This window comes from Myxocyprinus asiaticus, chromosome 49 (genome assembly GCF_019703515.2).
Source record: "Myxocyprinus asiaticus isolate MX2 ecotype Aquarium Trade chromosome 49, UBuf_Myxa_2, whole genome shotgun sequence".
In the NCBI taxonomy this organism is placed as follows: Eukaryota; Metazoa; Chordata; class Actinopteri; order Cypriniformes; family Catostomidae; genus Myxocyprinus; species Myxocyprinus asiaticus.
Genome location: NC_059392.1, coordinates 3,980,001 through 3,993,084, shown reverse-complemented (window position 1 = coordinate 3,993,084; position 13,084 = coordinate 3,980,001). Strand labels below are relative to the sequence as shown.

General features: G+C 33.6%; 2 protein-coding genes across 2 annotated transcripts in view; one reads left to right on the top strand and one right to left on the bottom strand.

The window, feature by feature from the left end:
- atrip (ATR interacting protein) overlaps window positions 1–3,309 on the bottom strand; it is a 27,921-nt gene extending 24,612 nt beyond the window's left edge. The window contains exon 1 of the mRNA XM_051694210.1: window positions 3,015–3,309. The gene's annotated coding sequence lies outside the window, so the exon portion shown is untranslated. The remainder of the gene's footprint in view (window positions 1–3,014) is intronic.
- Window positions 1–13,084, top strand: part of ippk (inositol 1,3,4,5,6-pentakisphosphate 2-kinase) — a 19,452-nt gene that overhangs the window by 1,563 nt on the left and 4,805 nt on the right. The window contains exons 2-10 of the mRNA XM_051694216.1: window positions 3,316–3,375; window positions 4,058–4,153; window positions 4,271–4,337; window positions 5,466–5,584; window positions 9,478–9,567; window positions 11,292–11,350; window positions 12,095–12,167; window positions 12,402–12,681; window positions 13,056–13,084. The exon at window positions 13,056–13,084 is cut by the window's right edge and continues 107 nt beyond it. Coding sequence (XP_051550176.1) covers window positions 3,316–3,375; window positions 4,058–4,153; window positions 4,271–4,337; window positions 5,466–5,584; window positions 9,478–9,567; window positions 11,292–11,350; window positions 12,095–12,167; window positions 12,402–12,681; window positions 13,056–13,084 — 873 coding nt within the window. The remainder of the gene's footprint in view (window positions 1–3,315; window positions 3,376–4,057; window positions 4,154–4,270; window positions 4,338–5,465; window positions 5,585–9,477; window positions 9,568–11,291; window positions 11,351–12,094; window positions 12,168–12,401; window positions 12,682–13,055) is intronic.

Below are 13,084 nucleotides of genomic sequence, written 5' to 3'. Positions count from 1 at the left end.
AACTTTTAGTTAACTACATTAGTTAACATGAACAAACAATGAACAATACTTAATAATCTTGGTTAATGTTCATTTCGACATATACTAGTCCATTTTTACATTGACAGTTGTATAAGTTAACACTATGTGAACTAACATGAATAAACAATTGTATTTTTATAAATTGACATTAGTCAAGATTAATAAACGTTAATGATACCTAATGCAAACCTTGTTGTAAAATGTTACCCAGTAATTATCTTGCAGTTTCCATAACCTCATATTAACTGAGACACTGGTTTATTTGTACTTCTAGAAAAAAAATGCGATCAAAATAAGGCGATAAAATGGCGACTTCTCACAGCACGTAAAATACACATATTCCCTTACGCATGCATGTGCATTTTAACCTAAGATAAAAAAAAAATGCTATTGGACGTGTTATTTGTCATCTACCGAGCTATACAGAATAGTGCTTCTTTTTTAGTGCTTTCTATCTAAAAAAAATTCACTCATCACGTTTAAAGTTATGACAGTTTTCTCACCGGGGGGCCCATTTTCATGATTTCACCTATGGCCCCACAAACCCACGGGCCGGCCCTGTAGGGAACCATGTGAGATAAGATAATATACACTTAATAGATGCCCCCTTGAAGCTTCAGAGGACAAGTTGGAAACCTTTAACGCCACAGATTATGATTCTTGTATTTAGACTCGTTTTACACCTTGACGATCGGTATGAAAATACAGGATGCTGGTGTCTTTAAATATTTGCATGGTCATAAAAGACCTGGAAATGGCAAGGAGTTGTAGAAAAGTCATGGGAATTTCTATAGTGAAAGTACGGTAGTTATGCTGTAAAGTATTTAATTCGGCTAGATATTGTTTCTGTGTTAGTGTTGAGCGAAACTCGCTCACAAGCCGTGTCCAATTTGTGAGTGAATCGTTCGTTGAGTTATTTTCAACGAATCGGTCGAACCGGTCTAACACGAATCGGTTTAAATAATTTATTAGCGAATACTAAATCGCTAATGCTTATAATGCATAACACTTTAGCCATGTATTATTGAATAATAAATTAGCGGTTTTCTTCATGAATAATAAATTGCAGATTTATTAACAAATAATAAATTAGCGGTTTTCTTCGTGAATAATAAATTCGCATTTTTTAAATACATTATCATAAATAATACATTTATTAGCATCTTAATCTAAATTATTAAAATATATATATATCCAGTAACCACAAATGATTGAAAAAGTCATGCAAATTCATTGGTCAAAATGTGTTGGAACCCTGTATATATTGAACTTATTTTTATATATAAGTAATTGTTTTCTGGGATACTGTTCAATAAAAAAACGTATTTTTATTTTGCTAGCTTAATGGCATTGAGCATTATAGTTATTTTAAGATATTTAAAAAGACCATTACAAGAAATCTGTGTAAACTATTAGGCCTGAAATTGTTAAATAAATCTGTTTATGTTGTATAATTAAAGTCTTCAAATAAAATGAAAATAATTTATATACATTTTTGCTATCAGAATAAAAATAATATACAGTAGGTGAATATCAGATAGGATTGCAATAACAAGTCCTTTTTTTGGTTAAAATCAAGGATACTTTATTGAGAGGAAGAACGTCACCTCCAGCTCATTTGTGATTGTACCAGCAGCAGGACAAAATATGCATAATAATCAGCTGGCGGAACAAATGTTCATGGTCATAAATGGACTGCATTTGTATTACAGATTATGACACTGTGTGTATCCAACCACAAGAAGCTTCTGAGACAACAGCGTTGACCAATATGTTGATGTAATCATGTCAAACTGGGTGTGGAAAATAAGTGAAGCTTTCATGCTATTTTCCAACCAGTTCAGGAGTCTGCCAGGGCTTGTCTATCTCTGTTTCTAGTATTATATTTCAAATTGTACCCCATAATAAATAAATAAAAAAAGAACTAGAAATAATTTTTTTTTAGCAAAAAATATGAAAATGTTAAATATATTTTATATATAACATTTTCATATTTTTTGCTAAATAACATTTCTTTCTAGTTCTTTTTTTTATTTTTTATTTTTAATAAATTAAAAAGAAAGAAAAAAATTATTATAGGACCAGTAGCTGGTTTACCATCGAAACATATAGCATTTTTTAAGTGCATTTCTAAAAATAATATAGTTAAGTTGATTGTTAGTGTTTTCAATTAATAAAAAATATTATTCATTTTAATTTATTTTATTTTTAATAAACATAATTATTCTTCATTACTTAAATTTTTTTAACTTAACTTTATATATAGTTTAGTACATTTTTAAAGAAAGTAATGAAGAAATAATTGTTGTTAATTTTTAAAGTGTTTTTAATTAATTAAAAATATTATCATTTTGTTTTTAAAGAAAAATAAATTTTCTTCATTTAATTATTTTACTTAACTTTATATAGTTTAGTTTTTGTTTTTTTAAGAAAGTAATGAAGAAAAAAATATTGTATTTTTTATAGTTAAGTTAATTTTTTGTGTTTTTAATTCATTAAAATATTATTTTTTGAAAGATTTTTTTTTCTCTTCATTTTAATATTTTACTTAACTTTATATAGTTAAGTAGATTTTTAAAGTGTTTTTAATTCATTAAAAATATTAATTTAAATTTTTATTAAATTATTGTCTGGACAGGATTATTTTAATTACTGTAGTACAATTATTGCCATTTACTATATTTAAAATAAACCACACAGTGCCTAATTGTCATGAAAATAATGTTGTAATAAAACATTCTAATGGTCCAAAAATGCTTCATTTTCTTTATGCAAATATAATTTCTTATCTTTTGAATTTTGGGGTGAAATATGACCAAGACATTTTACGTTTGAAGATTAGTCAGTTTGAAGTAGGATTAAGCAAGTCTTGCAAGTTAAGCAAGTATGTTTTATATTTAACTATTTTGCGTTTAAAAGCCCATTAGTTCTATCAGTCAATAAAACAAACCACCAGTAGTAGTTTATCATCATTACAATGAGGTCACTCTCACCTTTGTGAACCTTTTCATGTCAAACCGCATTCTTGGAAAAACTTTGTTTCTTCAGCTCACAGCTGAGTGTTTGTTGTCCACACAAAGTGCCCAGTTCAGTCATCAACAAAACTGTTTGAGGAATCCCCTTTTAGCAAAACAGTAAGTGGGTCATGATTACGGTAAAATCTGAAGATGAAATCTCGGTCACTACTGGTGCTCACAAGAGATTTCCTCCTGTATTTTCACAGTACAAAGGTCTAAATAAGCCTGTGTGAAACGATTTTTAGTTTCTTTACAAACATGTAACTTCCCGTTACAGCATTGCCGAGTTCTGCGTCTGTTGAAGTTTCCTTCTGAAGATTCCGCGCATACACGACAGGTACAACTTCCCAAAATCTACTTCACGGTATTGCTTCCCAAACTCCTCAGATATGCAATACATAATGGCATTGTTGCCTTTTCTTTTAGTGGATAATTAAAACAAATTTGTTTGTAAACTGTTGCATTCAGTTCAATGCAACATTGGGCCAGAACAAATTCTGGTGTAATTGTACATAAAACAATGCTAATGTAAATTGTTGCATTCAGTTCACACACACACAAAAAAAAAATCATTTTAAGATTTACGCATTTTTTTTTAAATAACAAAATTCCATCAAATTAAATTGAGGAATCTTTCACCAAATAAAATACAAAAATATGTATTATATAAATATACTATTATATGAAATATACTAAATATAAATATTCTATACTATTAACATTTTATTAATTTAATTATTTTTCCAAAGTACAATTTAATTTAATGAAATTTTGTTATGAAATTAAAATGCGTAAATCTTAAAAATAGGCTAAAATATTTTTTTGAGTGTTCACTGAAACAATTTACATACAAATGTATTTATGAATGCTTATTGCTTATTTTCCATGAATGAGGCCTAATGTGTAACATCAAATTTAATGTGACATTTGCACAATATTGTTTTGCACTGTTTTGTTTGGAATATTTGCATTGTCACGCTGTATAGTATAGGATAATTTTCCTACCTCTATTTTTCCAGACTGCAGAACAAGCTTTTCTGCACATCCTCAACATTGTGGATTATAGCAAATATGTCATGAAGCCTTTGCTTGGGGAGAAATACGTTCACAGTGGAGTAAGTACAAGTTTAACGTCTTTGTTCAAATGTTTGTATACGTTGTTGCATCATAATGCTTAAACGCAAGGTGTGACCCAGTGAATATGGTGAAAATAATGGCTCGAATGTTCACAGGAGGTCGTCAAGCTACCATTGGATTTTGTGAGACAGCTGTCACTGAAAGTCCAGCAAGAACGACCTGGTATGAATGACCAAACTTTACATGTTTTATTTTATATTAGGCCTTTTAAAACTTGGGTTAATCTCACGAACCCTGTCAAGAACACGTACAGGTCATATTTCTCCTCAAAATCAAAAGAAAGGAAACTTTTAATTTTGATGAAAGAAAATAAATCCCATAAGTACTATTACGATTTTTTGTGTGTTGTTTTAGTGAAAATTTTAGCGCATAACCCACTTGGGCTGGGCGATATGATGATATATATCGTTGGAATGATATAAAGTGTCAATCAACAGAGATTTTGTTATATTGTGTATATCGCGATATGTAAATATCTATGTGCGTGGCGTGTGCGTATCTTCCATTGGGCAGGGCTTCACGTGAGACTGAGAGAATTTAAGAAACATGGATTTTCCAGCATTTAAAATTTCAGTGAAATTCTGCAAATTCAATGCAATCTCGCCAACAATCATGCCACGGTCCAAATCACTGAGAAAAATTTTTTTCCCCATTCTGATGGTTGATGTGAACATTAACTGAAGCTCCTGACCCATATATGCATGATTTTATGCATTGCACTGCTGCTATGCACTGCACTGCTGCCACACGATTGTCTGATTAGATAATCGCATGGATGATTGTTGATGCCAGATGGGCGGGTTTGAGTATTTTTGTAACTGCTGATCTCCTGGGATTTTCACACACAACAGTCTCTAGAATTTACTCTGAATGGTGCCAAAAACAAAAATCATCCAGTGAGCGGCAGTTCTGTGGACGGAAACACCTTGTTGATGAGAGAGGTCAACAGAGAATGGCCAGACTGGTTTGAACTGACAAAGTCTACGGTAACTCGGATAACCACTCTGTACAATTGTGGTAAGAAGAATATCATGTCAGAATACTATTCTGAGATGCGGGTTAACGCTGTTTTGGTGGCACGAGGGGGACCTACACAATATTAGGCAGGTGGTTTAAATGTTGTGGCTGATCGGTGTATTTAAATAAATATATTTATTCTCTTTTGATTTTGGAGTGAAATGTGTCTTGGACGTTTTGTGAGATTCACTCTCTTAGAGGTTCAGTATGCAGTCACTTCCTTAGACAGGTTTTGACGTAGCATAACATTGTTGTGATCTTTCTCTCTTGCAGAACTACGCTGTGACAAGGTCATGGACACGTTTAGTGGGTATGGCTTATGTCTTCCCAACCTCACCCAGCTCCACCACCACCTCACTGACCACAGACCGCCTATTTGCGTCGAGATTAAGGTGAACTTTGCTTCTAACCCAAACAACTCCCTGTTCAGTTCCACACAGGTGTTATTCTATCCATCAAAACTACAGTACTGAGTGAGATGGTGTTGACTTTTAGTGTCTCATGTCTCACTCAGCACGTCGGTCATTGAACTTACTGACATTGTTGATGGTTTAGTCTTCATGGAGTTAGGGTGTTGTCTTTATGTTGGCTTAATGACGGTTGTTAAACTGGAACCTTTGAAGTTCCCATATCTTCAATTTTAGGAACTCAACTTGGGCTATTTTAAAACAAATAGTTTAAGCAAAATGACCACAGTAGGGGAACTAAACCACAGTTGCTGAATGACTCATTGCCTCTGTTTGTGGAATTCAATCACATGGTGGTGTAAATCCAATCTGAAAGACTTGTTTGTGTGTGCTAATAAACACAACTAACCCTTTTTTGCATATAGCATGCATATTTCAGCTCAATATTTAACTGAAAAGTCAATAAAAAATCAATACTGACCCAATTTACTTTCTTAATACTGGTCTTATCGTGCAGGATTTGTTTTTGTCATCTTTTATTGACATGTAATAACTTGCTCTGCTCCTGAAATGACTTTCCTTTTCGGTTGATGTCACTGAGGCCACGGTGGATATTTGATAATGTTCACCAATCGCTAAAAAGCTATTTAAGCATTATTTGAGCAAACTCCCATTCAGATCTGGTTTTATTCTGGTATTGAATGCCCACTTTTCACAATCCAATCAGTTTAACAATGCATAAAATAAGTTCCCATCTAAAAAAAATAAATAAATCTTGTTTTGCCTTGAAATACGTAAAATTTAAAGGAGCAAGAACAATGACTTAAGTACCATATTTGATATACTGTATATATCTCGATTAATTTTTAATCTAATTAATTATATGGTATGCCGATTAATCGCAATTAATCACATACATAATTATTTGCTGAGAAAGCCCCTCAAATAACAATAATTCAATATATAATGATTTAATAATCATAAATAGTTATATTTAAATAATTATAAATTATATATATATATATATATATATATATATATATATATATATATATATATATATATATATATATATATATATATTATTTTATTTTTATATATATAATAATACAGAAAATTAAAATGCATTACATTATTTAGGCACACAAGTTAAGCATTAAAAAGTGGCTTTAGAATGCAATATATTATTTATTTGCATATTACTGAACATAAGGTTATCATTGGCCTACAGTTCACAACAATCCATTTTGCAATTGAATTCGTCAATCAGTCCGAAATGTATTATAAGGGCTTGTCTAACGCCGGGTTCACACATCCTTCGTGAGTGTGGCGTGAGCGGGGCGGTCGCGTTGGACGTCCACATTGGCCGCGTCTCTTCTGCAAGTAACAGAACCGCCTCTGCGCAAGAAACAAAGTTATCTATGGGGTCCTACACCAAATGTTTTCTTTAATAAGGTCGTAATAAGCTGCGGTTATTGCTGCTTCAAGGACAACAGCGGGCTGTCACGTGCACTTCATCTTTATCAGCACACTTGGTTGTGATTGGTTAATGTTGTGTCTAAACTGTTCACCTATATACACAGAATGGCAAAAGGTCCGGCAGTTTATTAATTCTTTACTTTATTTATTTTATTGAGTTTACTTGCATGCAGACATATAAATTGTAGTGTGCTACAGGTTCGGTTTGAATAATTTTGATTTGCTTTTGTGTCTTTTCAATAATCTCCTGATTATTGTTGTGTTGTACTACACCCAGAGCCGCTGAGCTCAGCGTGAGCCGCGTGACAATAACAGGCTCAACGGCAAAACTATCTGCTCACTGTCGTGTCTGGGACACTTCACCTCGCGACTCACGCTTAAAGTGTAAACGGTGTCATCTGTTAATATGGGCGCCAAAACGAAAATGCGCTGCTTAGGAGGATGTGTGAACCCGGCGTAAGTGTGGTTTGTTCTCTGTCTGAGCTGCGCGTTGTTTATACAGCGAGTTTCACTTACTGCCCCCTGGAGAAAATAGGTGGTACTCCATGCTTGAATTGCTTATATGGAAGGAATATTCCTTATTAAGGACCGGGGACACAATGTTTTTTTTTTATATGATTAATTGCACTGAATTAACGCATTCAATCGACTGCCCTACTATAAATATTCAGATTATAAATTGACATTTTTCAAAATAAGAACAAATCTAGAACTCAAAATACAAATCTCTCAAATTGAGATCTCAGAAATTCTGATCTTAAACAAACTAAACCAAAATTCATGTCCCACAGGGAAGAGTAGAGGATCTCAATAGTCAAACGTAGCATTTTGGTCAATCACAGAGCTACCAGAATTTTCTGCAGCAGTCCGATGTTAACATGAACTACAGTGAACAAAACTTTGATTTAACATTATTTATCATTTATTAATCTTTGCTAGGGCTGGGTAACAATATATAAATTTTCCGATGCATTGCGATGTTCAAACAAAGAATCTCGATATCGATTCTTAAATCTCATTATTGATCTTTCACTCTGTGGCAACCCTCTATAATGCAAGTAAATCACTTGCATGTGCGACCAAATCTCGCACTATGTGACTAAAAATGTCTGTGATTACCCACTAGCTAGTACATGTTCAGATTTCATTCACCAGTGATTGAGTAGTATAGTGGAGAAGTTATTAGCACAGAGGTTGAGAGTAGAAGTTTGGTTGAAATCGTGTGTTCAAAGACGAGATCCACGGATCCATCTGTTATTGAATAATGTCTCTTTTAATACCCTTTCTGTTCTTTACAGTCATTTGTTGATTAAAAACAACAAAGAAACATTTAATTCTAATCACACATAGATAATAGCGCTAAAGAAACCAAGCACGTCTTCTCTCGTTATATGCACTTACTGGCTGATGCCGCTAGTCTTAAAGAGACAGTACTGATTAAGCGCGTGTTCTACATATCAATGTAAATACTTGTAAATAGTACAAATGATGCAAGTAAATATATGCAACATAATATATGCAATTTCAAGACATTAATTGATGGAATAGACTGAATTTGAAACATTTTCAAAAGCTAAAGTGACCAATTTGATGAAAAACTAATGATAAAATATCATTTGAATTGCACTTTGATGGGTTGCCTAGAAGGTTCCTTCATAATTAAGAGCATTAGCTGAGAGAGAACATCTTTTATATTTAAGCAAAATGGACATTGTAACAGAAATGTACCCATATGAATCGATATCTAATTGAAATCGGAATCGAATCGGGAAGTCTGTATCAATACCCAGCCCTAATCTTGGCCAATGTTAATTTCTAAATATACTAATACATTTTAACATTAAAAGTTGTATTTGTTAACATTAGTTAATGCATTATGAATTAACAATAATATTTATAAATGAACATTGGCTCAATAATAACTAATATACAGTACTACATCGTGCCATGCCAGAGATATCTGGAAGCTTTGTGATTGGCCAAAATGTTCATTTCGACTATTCTGATAACCTTTTTTTTTTTTTTTTTTTTTAACCTGTGGAACACAGAAGCTTGAACTTTGGTCTAGTTCATTTCAAATCTGAATTTATGAGGTTTGAATTTGAGAGAATTGTATTTGGAGTTTGAATTTCCTCTTATTCTGAAAGTTTTGAACCTGTAATTTCATAATCGGAAAATTTATTGCTAATCCCGCCGCTAAAACGTTAAAAACAAAACATCTGTTTAATAATAGAAATTTATCAAATATGCCAGAAAAATCTCCAGTGTTGTGTCTAGAATTCAAATGAACAAAATGTAGTCAAGTCATTGTTTAAGCTTCATAATATTACGGAAGCAAATTGGGTTGCGAATGTTGACTTTAAGCTGCAATTAAATGATTCATTCTTTTTACTTTCCAGCCAAAATGTGGATTTCTACCCTGTTCAAGACACATTACCAAGGAATGCAAGAGCAAAGTATGCAGATTCTGCATGTATCAGCATTTCAAGGCAAGTACTAATTGTTCAGAAATCATCTATTTTCACTTGGTCCAAATTCATTGTGGGTGAAGTAACTGATGATTTGACAACATTAAGCCAACTGGATTTCTAAATGCGATCTTTTGCTTTAACATAAACAGAAGAGAAAGTGGATGATGTGTTGTAGTATAAACATCCTGAGTTCTGTTTGTACTGTACGCTTAAGTGACTATCATTATCTGCCCTTTGGGGGTTTGACCGCAGAAGATGAGCTGGCATTTGGTGGATCAGTGGTGGGGTGAGCAGAGCCGACAACATGTTGATAGACCAATTCTTAAAGGAATAGTTCACCCGAAAATGAAAATTTTCCAAAGTAGCGTGTCTTCTTTTTATTGTCAAAGACACATTAGGAGAAGTATTTAAAGTAGGGATGCACCGATATGAACATTTTTGACCGATACCGATTAAAAAAAAAAAACAATTGGCCAATGCTGATATTTTGCCACTTACCTTATTTTGTCATCAGATTACTGTTCATTTTTAAAACATATTTCAAAGAGGTACAAAAGCTTTTTTTCTTACAATAAATAATTTCCTTTGAACAAGGATTGGGTCTGTTTTACACATGACAGGCCAAAAATTTTAAAGAGCACCACAATGAAAGATAAATAGAAGATAAAAAAAATACTGAAAAATAACAAAATATCAATTGATGTAGAAAAAAGTGTTATTTTGTACTTCTAAAACATTTTCTGCACTTGTGTTTTTGCAGTTCAAAACAACAGAACTCGCATTTTACATTTTTACTGTATATAATAGAACATCACAAATTCATATTATGCATATGTTGGGCAATTCCACGGAAATGACGACCACATCATGGAAAAATAAAAATTTACCAAAGGATCAAAACGGCCTTTTAAATTCTATCGTGATGTAATAGATAATGGAAAATGCCGTCCAGACCACTAGAGGGCGCCGCTTGCTTACACAATGCTGACTGAAGACCTGATTGCAGTCTATTTTTAAACGCAGTCTTTCAAAATTTTGTAATCGCGGAAGACCACATTGCGATTTCAGTCTTAATCAATCGTGCAGCCTTAATGGATACCATACCAATGTCTCAGAAGTCAAAGTTTGCTGGTTTCAAAGCGTTTTGGATGATTTTACCTCATCATGTACAGGTAAGTGCTGCTTTCACAAGTGACACATAACGACGGGTTTTCCTCATTAATGTGAGAACGAGAGAATAAAAATTAAATGTTACATGTTCTTAAGAGTGCCAACCCTTTGACATATTGTGGTTATTATTATTTCTGGATTGTCCCCTGAATTCAAAGAGTTTTTACAAAGTGTGGTGATAATTATAAATGAACCATCGGTTTTTCCTATTGCCATTTTCATGCTTAAAACCGATTTGTCGATGGTTTTAATTTGGTCAATAATTGCCCAATAAATATCGGCAGCTGATACATCGGTGCATCCCTAATTTAAAGTACTGTAAACTCATTTAAAAAATTTTTTTTAATCGAAACAAATTGCTCTGAATTTGCAAAAATCGTCCTTGAATCTAATTGACAAAATAGTAGAACTGTGAATCGAAGAGATCACACCACTACTTTCATTGTATTGAAACATTTTGGACATTCTGTGTCTGATAACATCAAGGTATATCAAGTAAATCTTTGATACCAGCCCAAACAACCCACTGATTTGTAAAGTGTACATCTAACAGCTTAAGTTGTCCTTTGCAGTTAGCTAATGGAAAATGGAAGCGACTCAGCAGATATTGCCCCCTGGATCTCTTTTCAGGGTGAGTCATCAGTTCAGTTTCTGAAAACTGATTTTTATCTTTTGCTGATGTAACGACCTTTAGCCAACATTGTTAACAATACTAATAGAAAGTTGCAAAGTAAAGATATTTACCCAGCCAGGTTACGTCACTGCCCTTTGTCAAAGCAAAGAATTTTCCTCTAGGAAAAGCCTATAATTAAAATCTTTGCGAAAGAGTGTGACTCGCCTTAAAATCTATAATGCTTTAAAAATGTTGTTCTGTTTCTTGGGTCACAGGAAAGCTAAAACAGATGATTCAACTGAGATTATCACTACATAGTGAGAAAACACCTTATTTTTGCAGTTTTGTTCGGTTCCAGAAATCACACATTTTACCTTTTAAAATTTTTAATCCTGGAGGATACAAACATTTGAGAGGCTGGAGAGTGAGTCTGTCAAATTTCGGAGACAACATTTGAAAAGGGGGGGGACTTTGTTTAGAAACTCTGGCATTAACTTGAAAACTTTATCTTCAAGTAGCATGCCGGCATTTTTTGAGAAGGCAGCTGACCTCGAGGCAAATGTTTTAATCTTTTCAATGTTTTTTTATGATTTATACATATGATTTATACAAGCTGTAAAAGCAATGTTTTGAGAAAAAAATATGTACATTTATTATTTGGGCCCTAACGTGTTGGAAAAGAGCAATAAACACAAATTCCGAGGTATCTTTAATTTATTAAATAATATGGGTTAAAATTATTTGGTATAATTTGTATTCCAGGAGCAAACAGCGAATGTATGTTGCAATGAAGAACTTGTTAGAGGAACCTCAAAACAACTTGAAAATCTTTAAGGTAAACATAAATGGCTTAACTTGTAAATGCTACACATTTTTTGCATGACTGAATTGATGGTTAATGGATTGTACATTGATTGTAAAGGGACCTTGAGCTTTTGGAATTTTACAATAAAAAGTATCACTTAAAAATGGGTTTCTAATTGATTTTGAACCATTTTGAACCATTGGTTCATTGGCAGTGCAGGATAGAAAGGTAGCTTGAATTTGTTGTCGCTCTTGTCTTTTTCAGGGTGGAGAGTTGATATATAGCTGTAAAGACGACGCCAAGCAGCAGCCCGACTTGAACGATCTCATTCAGCACCTTCGGCCTTATTTCCCTCACAGTAATGGCCACTATAACAGCCACCAGCCTGGCAAAGCTGTCCTCAACGAGTTCATCCAGGTGATCTGTTCCGCCCTGCTGAGCAGCGGGGACTCGAATCGCTCGGGAGAACCGAGAAAGATGCACCTGTCTGAGAGCAGACCGCACTGCGAGGCTAGTCCATTCCCTAGAGATCTGCTCCGCAACGGTGAGGCTTTTATCAGCGACCGCTAAATATCTTCTCAATGTAAAACTTTTTGCATTGTTGTTAGACATTTGCTCTATCCAGGTATTATAGACGTCTTTGGTATCCAGATACTTTTGGCCATGTAGTATACATCAACTGGCCTCCTTTGTTGTTACGTAACGCTTAATACCACTTGCGAATGGCAGTGGAAGTCACTTGAACTGGAGCGAAAACTGCCATGGTGTAGAACAGGAAAATAGTGTAGTATTGACTGAATTTCACCTGACATGTTAAAAATGGGGGCGTGTAAAGGACCAGATTATTGCTGTTTAGATAGGATAGTCATAAATCTGTTGTGTAAGACTGGAGATCTCATATATATATGTGTTTCACAGGTAACCACGGTCTCCCTAAAGACAGTGTT